Here is a 12,916-nt window from a genome sequence, read left to right on the forward strand (position 1 = left end):
ATATCGTGACTTTCAGTGGAGCCTGTGCTGACGCGTAAGGTAAACACCAGTCACGGACACTATTAAGAACACTTTTGGCAAAATATGTTGTAGATGGAAGAGAATTGTAGTAATCTTGTTGTTTCGTAGTGGTAGGCATAGTTTACACTTGCGTCTATTAAATCGTAGTCATTACTGTTATAGAAAACGAGTAGAATGTATTATTTGAGCTGTTCTTGTAACTATTTTTGTAACCAGTGATGGACATTTTTAAAAACGGCAGTTATGGACATACAAGAGAAATCAGCAAATTTTGATGTCTAACCTGCTGAGGTGTAATTTAATATGTAACCGGTATTTGTGCGTAGGATTTTTATTTATTTTGCACTTGAAAAACGTTAAGTATAACCAGTACTTGTGTGAAAACGAAAAGAGCCCAATGTTCATTAGAAATTGCATGTGTTTGGGAACAATAGGTGAAAATAAATACCCCTTTTATTATTGAAAAAGTAAACAATAAAGCAAAAGGCTATTCTGAAAGATGCCGGTAACATTTTCCAATACAAACGCAAAAGAAAATTTCTTTAAAGATTTTTTTTTTTGCCTCTATTTGGAGTTCTGCTTTGTACGTTCCATTTTTATTTGTTCTGCGCGTCGGTTTTCTTCTCTTCAACTATATCACACGTTTTCTCTGTAACTTCTGTTGAATTCTGGCTTCTTCTTTAAGTTTCGATTCACTATAGAGTCGGTATTGTTCAGATGTAACAACTGCAGGGATTCGTTCCTTCTGTTTTTGGACAACTTCGATTTCTCCTCGGGCCAAAAGATAGCGCTTTCGAAAGAAGCTGGAACATCAGGATAACACCGTACTGAATTGTGGAATGTAGCTGATACGAAAGCAACTGCTGTTGGTTCTGAACTGTTGGATATAGATAATGAGGAAGAAATTACTATTGGTTCTGAATTGTTGGCTTCTGCAGTTTCTGAAGGTGTCCCTTGTGTGAAATTCCATCATCAAGGAAGCTGTTGTATAGATTTCTGGTTGTTTCTGTAAATGCAGAAGAACGTTGAGCAGGCATTGATATTGTTTCAGTGAACAGGAACAAACTATTCGACGCGTCATCTACTGCGGGATTTACGGTCTGACTAGAGCCCAACTCTTTGCAAGATTCATTCAAATATGCTTGTGTTGGATATGGCAAAATACTGTCGTGGGAAGGTGCAGGAATTTCTTGGGCAAAATATTGTCATGGGAAGGTGCAAGAATTTCTTGGACAAGTTGAGCAACAATATTCATATGAAATACATCTTCAGTTTGCACTGACTCGTTAAACCTTTGTGACTAATTCCTTCCAAAAATAAAACAGAGATGTATTTCGTTGGGTCCATTCCATGGTTGCAAGTTCTCCAAACAACGTTTAAATGTTAATAGTTTTTTTCCGTGAAATTTGAGACTCAGTAACTGTTACAGCTGTTCTGAAGTCGCTCGTTGAAATACCATTTATTCGACATGAGCCAAACATTTATTTGACATGTTTCCTTTGGAGGCCTCGTGCCGTTGGTATGGCCCCTTCAGGAGTTCACATTTTAATTGTATTTTCGGCAGCTGTGGCTAAACATGAGGAACGAAAATGGTGTGGGATATTGGCCCTATTCGTATAGAACGTATAAAATGTTATATAGGATCTATTCGTAAAATAAAATCCCGACATTTTTCCGTTGGAACTCAAGACATGGAAATAAATGGCTCATTTCGAAACTGTGATATCTAATTGAACCGTTTGTTTGTAATGTTTGTTTCTGACTTCCAACGGTCCAATGCCGGGATATTATCTTACGAATTGGTCCTTACAATTTGTTGCCAATATTCCACACCATTTCATTGCTTTACGTTCAGCCAAAGTTGCCGAAAAGCCAAACATATTATTCACATTTTGGACTCTTTAAGGGGAATGGAATGATGTCTCATAGGAAACAATGCGAGATATATTTTTGACCTCTAGAATCACCTCGTAAGCGTTGTAATAGTTATTTTGAAGCACCCCATATATACGAACTGGAACGTGCGGGAAGTGTCCGTAATAGGACGAAAGTTGCTAAGCTACACCAGTAATACACACCCACTGTCCATTACCGGTAAACGTCACAAGCTATCATACGCCAGTTTATTCATATAGCTTTCATGCTACTTATGCAATGGACATTTTCTAATTCTACCAGTAATGGACGGAAGATGCCCAACATTGGCAAATAGCACCTTTGTCTTACAAGTCATAGACACCCCCAATATTGACGGTTCAAGTTTATTAATATACATTTTTGCCACATTTATGCCTTTCCTATATCAATGTTAGTGCGTAGAAAAACACGCCTTTCATTTTGTTTATAGCTTTACTATAGCAGAGTTGCCAAGTGATTTCTTAGCTTATTCATCTTCTTAACACAATCTGAGAACAAGCGCGTACAATCGACACCACGACTTTACCACAACTGCTGAATCCGAAGATCTACGACAGCCTAACGATCTTGAGTGGAACCAGTATATCATGTAGATAATTTCCAACACAATGCAAACTTCCCTGCGTTAGTGAATGTCTTATTTTTCATACATTTCTGCCGAAATGTCCATTACTGGCGGCGAATTTACGCATGTCCATGACTGGGGTGTTTACCTTATCAGCTGCATCACTGGCAGTGATATGTGATCATTTTAGGAGACCAGGTATATTCTATGACCCAGACATTGTTCCAGGAAAATGATACCATATTCCAGGATTGTAATGCGCCCATTCTCACAGCTGAAGCTATTGCGGAGCGGTTTGAAGAATATCGGGATGAAGTTGAACACCTCTTCTGGGCAGCCAAATTCCCGGACCTATATTCAGTTTCGGAAGTTAATCCGCTGCAGATTTCCTCCTCCATCCTCTCCCATGTAACTGAGTGATGCACTGAATGTGGAATGATGTAATATTCCACTTGCTACCAATCGAGACCCCTATGACTCTTCCACGTTGCATCTGCGCTGTTCTGAGCGCGAAAGTTTGTCCCAATGTCACATTTATCTGGTTAACTGCAATTTTTCCCGGTGTTTCCATTAAAATTATAAATATTTGTATTTAAATCGAGTTTTGTTAAGAGGGCATTAGTCCACACAATAAAACCTTTGAAAAATTATAAGGAAACGCCTTTTAAACAAAAATCATATTTTGATTGCTCATACACCATATAAAATGTTAAACTATGCTAATACATCCATTCTTATAACCCGTTTCAGTAATCTTTGGAAAGTAATTTTGAAAATGTTGAAGTGAATGTGCCATAAAATGAACTGATGCTATGAGTTAAAAAACTCATTCATTAAAAAAAATACCCCAGTAACTAACAAATTTACAACCAAGTTAAATCACTACATGAAAAAGATACGAAAGTTGATAGCTGAGAATGGGATTCATATTTAGTATATCACAATATAATGTGCTGCACAACCACTGCCTGAATGTAGTGCAACAATTTTCAATGAGAACCGGGATGCATGAATTCTCATCTCTGTTAATATTAGGATGCTGATTATTATTTTATTTACTATTTTGTAAATCCTAAAACTGAACAGGAACAATTTTTTTACAGTAAACAACATGAATTATAAGCAACTGAAGGATTACATTTTCTCCGGTGTTTTAATGGTAAATAGCTTTATAATGATTTTTATATGCAGTATAATATAGAACAAATAGTAATACAAGTAAATGAAATATATTTACAGAAAGAAGAGAGCAATATTTGTGAAAACCAAACAGTGAAACTGTATGTCTTGATATGCTCATTCATTTCGACTATAAGCAGTAACCTAAGAATAGCAAACATTCCGACTTGACTATTTCTCATAATGGTGATCATATTGGAAGACACCTATATGTAAAGAATTTGTATTTTCTGACAATCGAAAAAAGAGTTCAATATTACAAGGCCTGTGTTGTACATTTTACAGATAAAACTGAAATGCATATGAAGACGGTACATTATGTGTTCTCTAATGATGAACCGAAGTTGGGAAAATACAGCTATCAAAACGTAGATAACGAAACGTGCTAAGAGATATACAGCAAGGTATTGAAACGTATTAAGCCTTCTCTGAAGATTAAATTATTTCTTCAACCTTAGCAATTGAGGCAGTTGCCAAAAATGATTTATATAGATACTCCATCATAATTATGAAGTGACGATTTGTAACAAAATACTTTTGTTTCGAAGAGACTAGACAATGTCGTTTGAGAGAAGTTAGTAATATTATACATTGTAAACAAATGAACTCGTAAACGTTGAACATTAGTCACTGTTAAATACGCTAATTTAAATAAAAATATAATTCCAGGATCGCCAATTTAAATTCTCTAATTAGTAAATTACAATGTATTACATTGCTCGTGTTAAGTAAGCTACAATTCTTTATCATCATTTCTCCTTATTACTTTAATAGCCAACAATTCAAAAGCATATTGTAAGCCTATCCGGTATTTTAATACAAATTGATGATCCTTCATGATATGATGACAAATTCATCTTTTTGTTCGAGTTCTTCTCTTCATTCAAAATATCTGCTGAATTGCATTTATACAATGAATTTGTAGATTCCAAGTAATCAGCATTGCCAGATATCATCATCATAGGTATTCTGTCACTATTGGCAGGTCATTTCCCGCAATTAAGAAGCTTCCATGTTCCACAGTCTTCAGCTAACCTCTTCGTCTTCACTTATGATTTTTCTGTTTTGATAACGTCCATCAATTGTATCCTCTTACCCTCTCACAGCTAGCACATCCACCGTGATAAAATCCCTTCTTACACAATGTCCCCACCAGTTTCTCTTCCTCTTTTCAATCATATCTAAAACTGTTCTTTTCTCCTTCACAATTTCAAACAGCCTGTCATTCGTTTTTCGGTCGACTCAGCTATTTTTTTCCATTCTCTTCCACACCCACATTTCGAAAACTTCCTGGTGTTTTACATCACTTTTGCGTAATGTCAATCTTCTTACCCATATAGCACAATACTCCACATGAAGCATTTTACGAGTCTTTTTCTCAACTCTTTATGCACAGTGCCGCAAAATATACTTTTCTTCCTCCTGAAGGATTCTTTCGTCATTCCTATCCTTGCTTTCATTCCAAGTTCGCACTTCATACCATCACTAATACTACTACTCAGGTATCGAAAACTAGTAATCTGTCCTCTTTTCTCCCCTTGTTCCAATCAACGTGGCTTTTGTTTTTCTAATATTTACTTTCATCCATATTCTTCACAGCTCTTCAATTTTTCTTCCACAACAAGCGCCATATTGTACCTCTTACTGAAATGCCGTCTTCAGTATGTAGGTTCCTTTTCACTATCCTTTCTAGATATTTAATAAATAATGTTGGCGAGAGACAGCAACTCTTTCGAATTCCTCTTCCAATTATACCTTCATCTGCCATTTCCTTTCTTATTCTAACACTTCTTTGTTCGTTCATATATAAGGTTCTTATGAGTCTCCGATCTTTTCAATTCCAATCCAACCTTCTTTATAACTCCAAACAATAATTCCCAATTCACGTGGTCAAAAGCCTTTTCTAGCTCAATAAATATAACATATACCTCTTTCTCTTTTTTTCCATAACTTTTCACCGATTATCCTTACTAATCCAACTTCTCTTGTGCTCTTCTCTCCTGAACCCGAACAGTTTCTTCTCAGTTTTTTGTTTGTTCTTCCATACAACATTTGTTCTGTATTCGATGCAAAATTTTTGCTGGATGCGGTATGAGAATAATACTTTCATAATCCTCAGATCTCTCTGAGTTCGATTTCTTAGCCGTCGGTATTATGATAGTCTTCAGGAAATTTTTTGCCCACTCTCCTGTTTCACATATTTCATTGCAGAATCGGAACAATTCTTTCTTGCCTTTGTCTCTCCCATATTCTTAATGAATTCGATTAGTATGTTATCCACCCCGGTTGCCTTTCCATCCCTTATCTTAGATATAGCGTTTTCACATCCCGAAGAATATTAAACTCTATCATCCTCGTGTACTTCATATTTTACTTCAACATCTACGTTACACAGTCTATCTCTACTCTCATATATATATCCTCAACACATTCTTTCTATCTTCCTAAGACTACTTTCTCGCTTACTACCTTTCCATTCTTATTTTCTACTGCCATCGTAATACCCACTTGTTTCCTCCAGAGTTCCATAGATTACATCATCTTGCATTTTCCAACTCTTTTCAATTCTTCTATGTTCTCGCATTTTCTTTTTGTAAAACTCTGTCTATTCTTCGTAATAGTTAATTTCCTGCACACTTTGCTGCCCTCTTTCTATATCAATATGTTTCCACGCCCTCCTTTCCCTCATTTTCTGCAACATCTATTCTGTAATCCAAGATCTGTTAGCTGTTTTGTCTTCGCGGTATCCTACTACATCTTCTGTGGCCTGCTATATGCAACAATATGCTCCCACAGTTTGTTACTACCTGCACCATCCTTTCCTCGTTCGAGTATTTTTCTTCGAATTTTTCATTGAAAAGATTTCTTGCTTCCTAGTTTTTCAACTTTTAAGAATTTAATATCTTGTTGCCTTAGTTTTCTTCTGCCTACATTTCTTGTTCAATATCTACTTCGTCAGCACATGGTTATGATCAAAGAAAACGTCGATTCTGGGAAAGATCTTTGCGCTCTTCAAGCTATCTGATACCTGCCTTGAATCATAACAGTCTATTTTATATCTTGCAGTCTATTGAGGATTTTTCATGTGTATCTTTTCTTGTGTTGATTGAACAAAGTGTTCCCAATTACTAGTGAATTCTGTCTACAGAAATTGATCAGTTCTCCCCTTTCATTTCTTTTGCCTATTAACAATACCTTACTGTTTTTCTCCCATTACCACTGACATAGCTCTACATTTCACTGTAGCATACAATCCCTTCCACTCGACTATAAATGTCTTCGTAAACGTGGTGTTTGTCGGGGAGGTGCAGTCATAAAATAAATAACTTTTCAAAACCATGCGTTAAGGTATGCGTATGGAAAAGTAAGTCATAAACTCACTTTCAGAGATATACAAATTTGATTGCGCGATTTCGTGGTACAGGTAAAATAAAATTATTCGCCATTTCACGTTTGAAAGCAGCAGCAGTAAAATATACCACATAACATTCGGAACACAACCTAGTACATACTGCTGTATTTCAGAAACTGGCTTTCAAGAGTAACTTAATATGCAATTTAGTATTAAGTTATATAACTTTAAAATATGGTTTGTTAAATAAAATTTCCAAATTTAATATAATTAGCTGAAAACTACAATTACTCACCTTCCAATAAATCTTCAACTGCAATTCTAACACCTTTATCGAAAGCTCGAGCATCAGCTGCAGTCTGGAACGTAAGTCCAAACTTTTTATCACCCGTCTTCCAGTGGTGAAAAGTTGGCATGACTTTATTATATTCGAAATCCTTTTTTACTGTACAACTTAACACAACCTGAAAAATAAACATCGAATCAAAAAATTCTATTCACAAAATTATATACAGATACATTAATTATGGGAACAATTAGTGTGTTTAATTTCACTAATGTACACGATTAGAAACTTAAAACTCAATATATACAGATCGTAGCCATACCTAATAAAATTCGTTAATGCTGAAACCACACCCCTTACAGTGCAGTCTATTTCCCATTTTTTTTTCTACAACAATTAACTTCTAAAACTTTTCTTACTTGATTTGATTTTCGTTCATTGTAAACTACCTCTAGTTTTTAAAAAGTGGTTTTCGAATACACAATATATTTAGATTTTCTTTCATAAAATTTAGTTCCAGTCGGAACATGCAGACTGCACCCGAAACTCATCTTTTCAGTACATGCGGACCTTGAAATCTCGTAATTATTGTATTTTTATTACAAGGGTTTTCTATACACACTCGGAGGAAAGCAAATATATATACATATAGAGTTTGCTTTAATTATCGCATTTAGTACACATTGTAGTGAAGTGTTCTATCCTTTACAACGGTACTTGCTTAACTATAAGCCAAACTTTCATTATCATAACTTCTTATATTTAATTACGTAATTAAGTATCAAGAATCTAAAAATTCAAGGTATACACTACTGTAATTTTTCTTCGTTTCACAACACTACCTGCAGCTCATTTTTTATTGAAATTTAACTTAAGGAGGCTCAGTGGTAGAGCATTCACCTTTGGCGCGTGGGGTCCCTGGTTCGATTCCAGTTTCCGCCAAGTGGGCTTTCCGGTGGACAGATACCGTGTATGTGGACTCTCTCCCTTTTGTCATTCAACCATTCTCATTCATCTTATCACTACAGTTTCCCTTAAGCCTCGGCGCATAATAGTGGGATGTTAAACTAAAAATGAATAAATATAGTAAACTAGCAGAATATCCGTTCTTTGCACGGGCAGAATACGTTTAATTTTGAACATAAATGGCTGATTTTAGATTTAAACAATATCGGAAGTGTCACTGTTCATCTCGGAGACACGGAAAACTATGGATTCCACATTAATATCGGTCATTTTAGATCCTCTTCCCCTTTTGTACAATCAAAGTAGAATGATAAAAACCACCTCAGGACCGAACTTCATTTATGTTGAAAATTAACTCGAGATATTGAGACACAAACTTAGTTCTTTCATTTTCGATCATTTTTAAATATCTCCCTCCTCCCCTAAGTTGCACCGTCAAAGTGAAATGAACCTCATCTATGCTGAAAATTTGATGGTCGCGTGGTTCAAGAGTATGAAGTCACATAGTGCCTTTCATTTATAAATATAAATGTAGACTGAAAATTAACTGTGAGGTGCGGCAAATCCAGAATAAGGGTTGCTTTTTACACTTCGATTATGTTACGGAAGTGAAAAGGTGCGTGAACAAAACTTGTTGCATTAATGCCAGTCTATCCAGCAAATATTACACCAGTTTATGGGTTATGTGATGGAAAAAAAGTCTGTCGGATAGTATTTAAAAGTTCAACTTAGTGACATTGTGGGCAAATTCATATTCCATTACTTGCTTTATTAATTCATAGTAAGTGGGAATAGTCATTTGAAATAAGAAAGAAAAAAAGAGGCTACAAGAAAATATTCACAAAACTAACTTAAAATTACATCGTCATTTTAGCGTAAAACAACAATATCAATTAATATTTGCAGTGCATATAACATTCTTCCGACTAGTCGTATGAATACCAAAAGTGATGATAATGTTGCAGAATGCACCGAGACATACTCATTAGGTCCAAATGTAAGTCTAAGCTCCCACAATGAAGGAATGAAGTACAAAATGCAAATAGCATGTTAACGGTTCCATTAGAGAAGACAGTTTCGGAAATTTCTCATGATAATCTCACTGATAAGGGCTACTTTCAGGATATTAACATATGGAGGAAACTGAGTTTTTTTCGGATCTTTTGATAATAAGACGTAAATTTCCGCTTTTTTTGGATCATTTTCTTATTCAAGTACCATTGCAGTGGATTCTACAATTAAAAAAAAAAAAAGCATCTTTACAACATTTACTACTTATGAGTCTTATGTTCCGTCAGGAGCTGGCTATCTTGATTCATTTTCAAATTGGTATTCTTCGGGTGCTAGGAGGTGTAAGTTATGCAACCCAACATATTCATTGTATCACTTTTCACATTGCGTAAGCACTTAATTCACTGACGGTAAGTTGAGCATGTTGTCATGTGTGTTTCGCGGGTTGCTTAAATTCAAATTGGGAGGCAAGCAAGAGGCATCAGAAACTTAAAAAACAGCTACAATACATTTCGGTGTAAAATTTCGCCTATATTCCGTTCTCCGTTGGGAAACACTATTGTGAGATTTCGATATTTTATTAGAACCTAGAATAATATACATTTAGTTTACAAAATTAACGATTTTAACGGTAGTTTTGGGTATAATACTCGATTAATGTTTGTAAAACTTCGTTCTTTGCAGAACTACCAATTTTCTCTACTCTTGTATTTTGTCAATACGCTTGAAATAGCACGCTTGGTTATGGCTATTTTGTCTCCTCCTCGAGTTATGTATAGGATCTCAATAAATGTTACGTAGAGGTTGGACGGGAATTAACTCCTTATTAAAAGTTAACTTTTTTAATATTTTCCCAAATTTCATGAAACAAAAAGCATTTTGTTCCTCACAATGATAGAATTATTATGCATTGCTAAAATTCCACATAAGCATCACCACTGTGCAGCACTTTTTGTAAATGACTGGGGATATTTCCAACTGACTTCTGCAGATACTCGAGTTGTACGTTTGCAAGAACTTGGCGAATTCCCTTCTCTAATTTATCACGAGTTTTTGGTTTTGTGCGATAAACTTCCCCTTTCGCCCACTCTCACAGGAAGAAGTCGCAGGACGTTAGATCAGAACTCTCTACTGTCATTCAGGGGCCACGACAATCTGGAAAATGGGTTATCAGCCACGGACGGATGGGATATGTGAAATGAGGTGGAGCACATCTCGCATAAAAATTAGGTGGTTGTAATTGTCCTACGTAGATACAATACCATGACCATAATCTTCAAGCACAATAAGGTGCCGTCTTGGATAGTGCTCCGAATAATGTATGAATGTAACACCACATCACACTGTAACCTTTGGGTGGTGATGGCCTTTTTCAATAACTGCCCTCGGATCCTCTACTGTCCAATAATTAGAAATGTGCCGGTTAACAAATCCCAAACATGAAACATGGCATTATCTGACCACAGGATACTGCCGAAAAGATTAGACCAGTCCGTATCAAGCAAACATCATTTTCCCATACTCCAACCGATGATTGGTCTTCAGGCACAATAATGTAATTTCCATGGACGAAAATTCAACTCTTCTTCAGGACAGTTCAGACTGTGTATCGAGTTAAACCATTTTCGCAAGATGCCTGTCTTTCTGGCTTCGAGTTCTTCCGAGTGAATATTTCCTCCCCTACTTGCACATTTTCCTCCGTCCTGGAAGCTAAGGAGCGACTACGTCTCCTAATATCTGCTACAAAACCTGTGTCCAATATCTTCGAATAGTAATTCCTTATAGTTTCTACACCTACTGAGGAACGAGGTCCTTGCACACTGCCACTATCTATGAACTTGTACCACGAGCTGCCATACTTCGTACCGGGATACTAGCTGAGCCCGCTCACGCAATGATGGGCGTTGTACCATCATCCGTAGCTGATACCTGCAATGACGAATGAGATATGTAATAAATTCTACCTTTATAAGAAACAAAATGCTTTCTGCTTCATGAAAACCGGTTAAGTATTAAGAGAGTTTTAACAGTTTTTAATACGGAGTTAATTCCTATCCACCCAGTATATCGATAGATAGAAATATTGTGCCGTGTAATCTCCTTCATTAAATGTCCATTTAGCTCCTAAAACATTATTAATTGAAGTTTTAGTTTATGCATAAATTGTAAACGTTAATTATGTTGCATGAAATTTAACTACTATATTTTAATATCAGTTATTGCTAACACTATTACAATAGTTACTAACACACTTGTCATTGAATCTTTACAAGCAATTTGTTGGAACTAGAAAATCCAATGTGTCCACTGATTCATACTTTTTGTTTGCTATTCACTAGTCAATTTTTCCTTGATTCTTGAGTTTCTTTTGTTTACTTTATCGGAACAGAGCGATTAAATGTTATTTGGTGTTCTATTGGGAAAAGAAAGGTAGATTGTACTGTTATTTCTTTAATAAAATCGAAATATCCAAAACAGCCCAAGATTCACCACGCAAAAAGATCACAGAAATTTTTGCATCTCTAGCTGAGAGTGAATTACATTTTACCTTCTTGTTTAGTAACAAGGAGAACAAAATCAATCGAGTTGATTTCAACATCCCTTTCAGCAGCAAGCGGGTACGCTAACCGCTTAGCCATGAAGGAGCTCAAGAGAACAAAATGAAGTTGGACACAATTTTTATATAATATAGGCAAGTAGTGACTCACTAGATGGGACATCCAATATATATATATATATATATTAACATGGGAGGAGGGGGGTCCTTTTGATATTTTTTACGGAGGGGGATCTGCATCCTTAGTTACGTTATTGTTGAGTTGACTTTAACGTCCCTTTCGGCAGCGAGGCTATATGAGACGGATTCGAATTAACGTGGAATCTGAACCATATGAACTCCCACGGGAATCGAACCCAGGTCTAACACTCCAAATGCGCGTACGCTAACCGCTTAGCCACAAAGGAGCTGTTACGTTATTGTGCGAAGAGGTGAGTCCACTTTTCATTTTGAAGCTTACTGAATAAAATATATAACCAAGTGTGTGTGTGTGTGTTTTTAAAGTAATTGTATGCATTTAACACATTATGCACCAGAGAAGTCTGGTTATAATTATGTTATCTAACATCCTCCAAAAGAAAATACTGATGAGCGGCAGGAGGCTTGTGAATTCTCTTGCGAACGGAGGCATAAAAAAAAGTTACTTCTCTAATTTGAGGAGTCCAAAGTTGTAGAATAGTATTCTCAAATACAGCTTGAAGAAATGTTCAACCGTTCTTTAAATTATTATATAATTTAAATAAAAATGAAAAAGTAAAGAGACTGAGTAGAGTGTACTTACTGCTCATTCTGACTTTAGAAGTGATAATCTGAATAAAGTTTGACCACAGATTATACTTATATTAATTATCTGTATTACATTTTTGGCAAATATATATCTGATTATTATTAATATACATGTTTGCTTTGGTCACATTTTTGTTTAAATATACTTGAACACCAAGTCAAGAAATGGTCTAAAATGTGTTAACAGCAGAATTATGTAGCTTGAAAGGTGTAGTTTGCATGGACTAAATCCCGTAGTGAGAAGAAAGTAACTAAGAAATATAATGCTAAAGATTT

General features: G+C 35.7%; 1 protein-coding gene across 7 annotated transcripts in view; it reads right to left on the reverse strand.

Annotated features, from left to right (window-relative positions):
* Spred (Sprouty-related protein with EVH-1 domain) overlaps positions 1-12,916 on the reverse strand; it is a 300,286-nt gene that overhangs the window by 38,175 nt on the left and 249,195 nt on the right. For all 7 annotated transcript variants that reach the window (XM_081725821.1, XM_081725819.1, XM_081725825.1 and 4 more), the window contains one exon: positions 7,330-7,498. In XM_081725821.1, the coding sequence (XP_081581947.1) occupies positions 7,330-7,498 (169 nt within the window). The remainder of the gene's footprint in view (positions 1-7,329; positions 7,499-12,916) is intronic.

Source organism: Thermobia domestica, chromosome 9 (assembly GCF_964235325.1).
Source record: "Thermobia domestica chromosome 9, izTheDome1.hap1.1, whole genome shotgun sequence".
NCBI classification, from domain to species: domain Eukaryota; kingdom Metazoa; phylum Arthropoda; class Insecta; order Zygentoma; family Lepismatidae; genus Thermobia; species Thermobia domestica.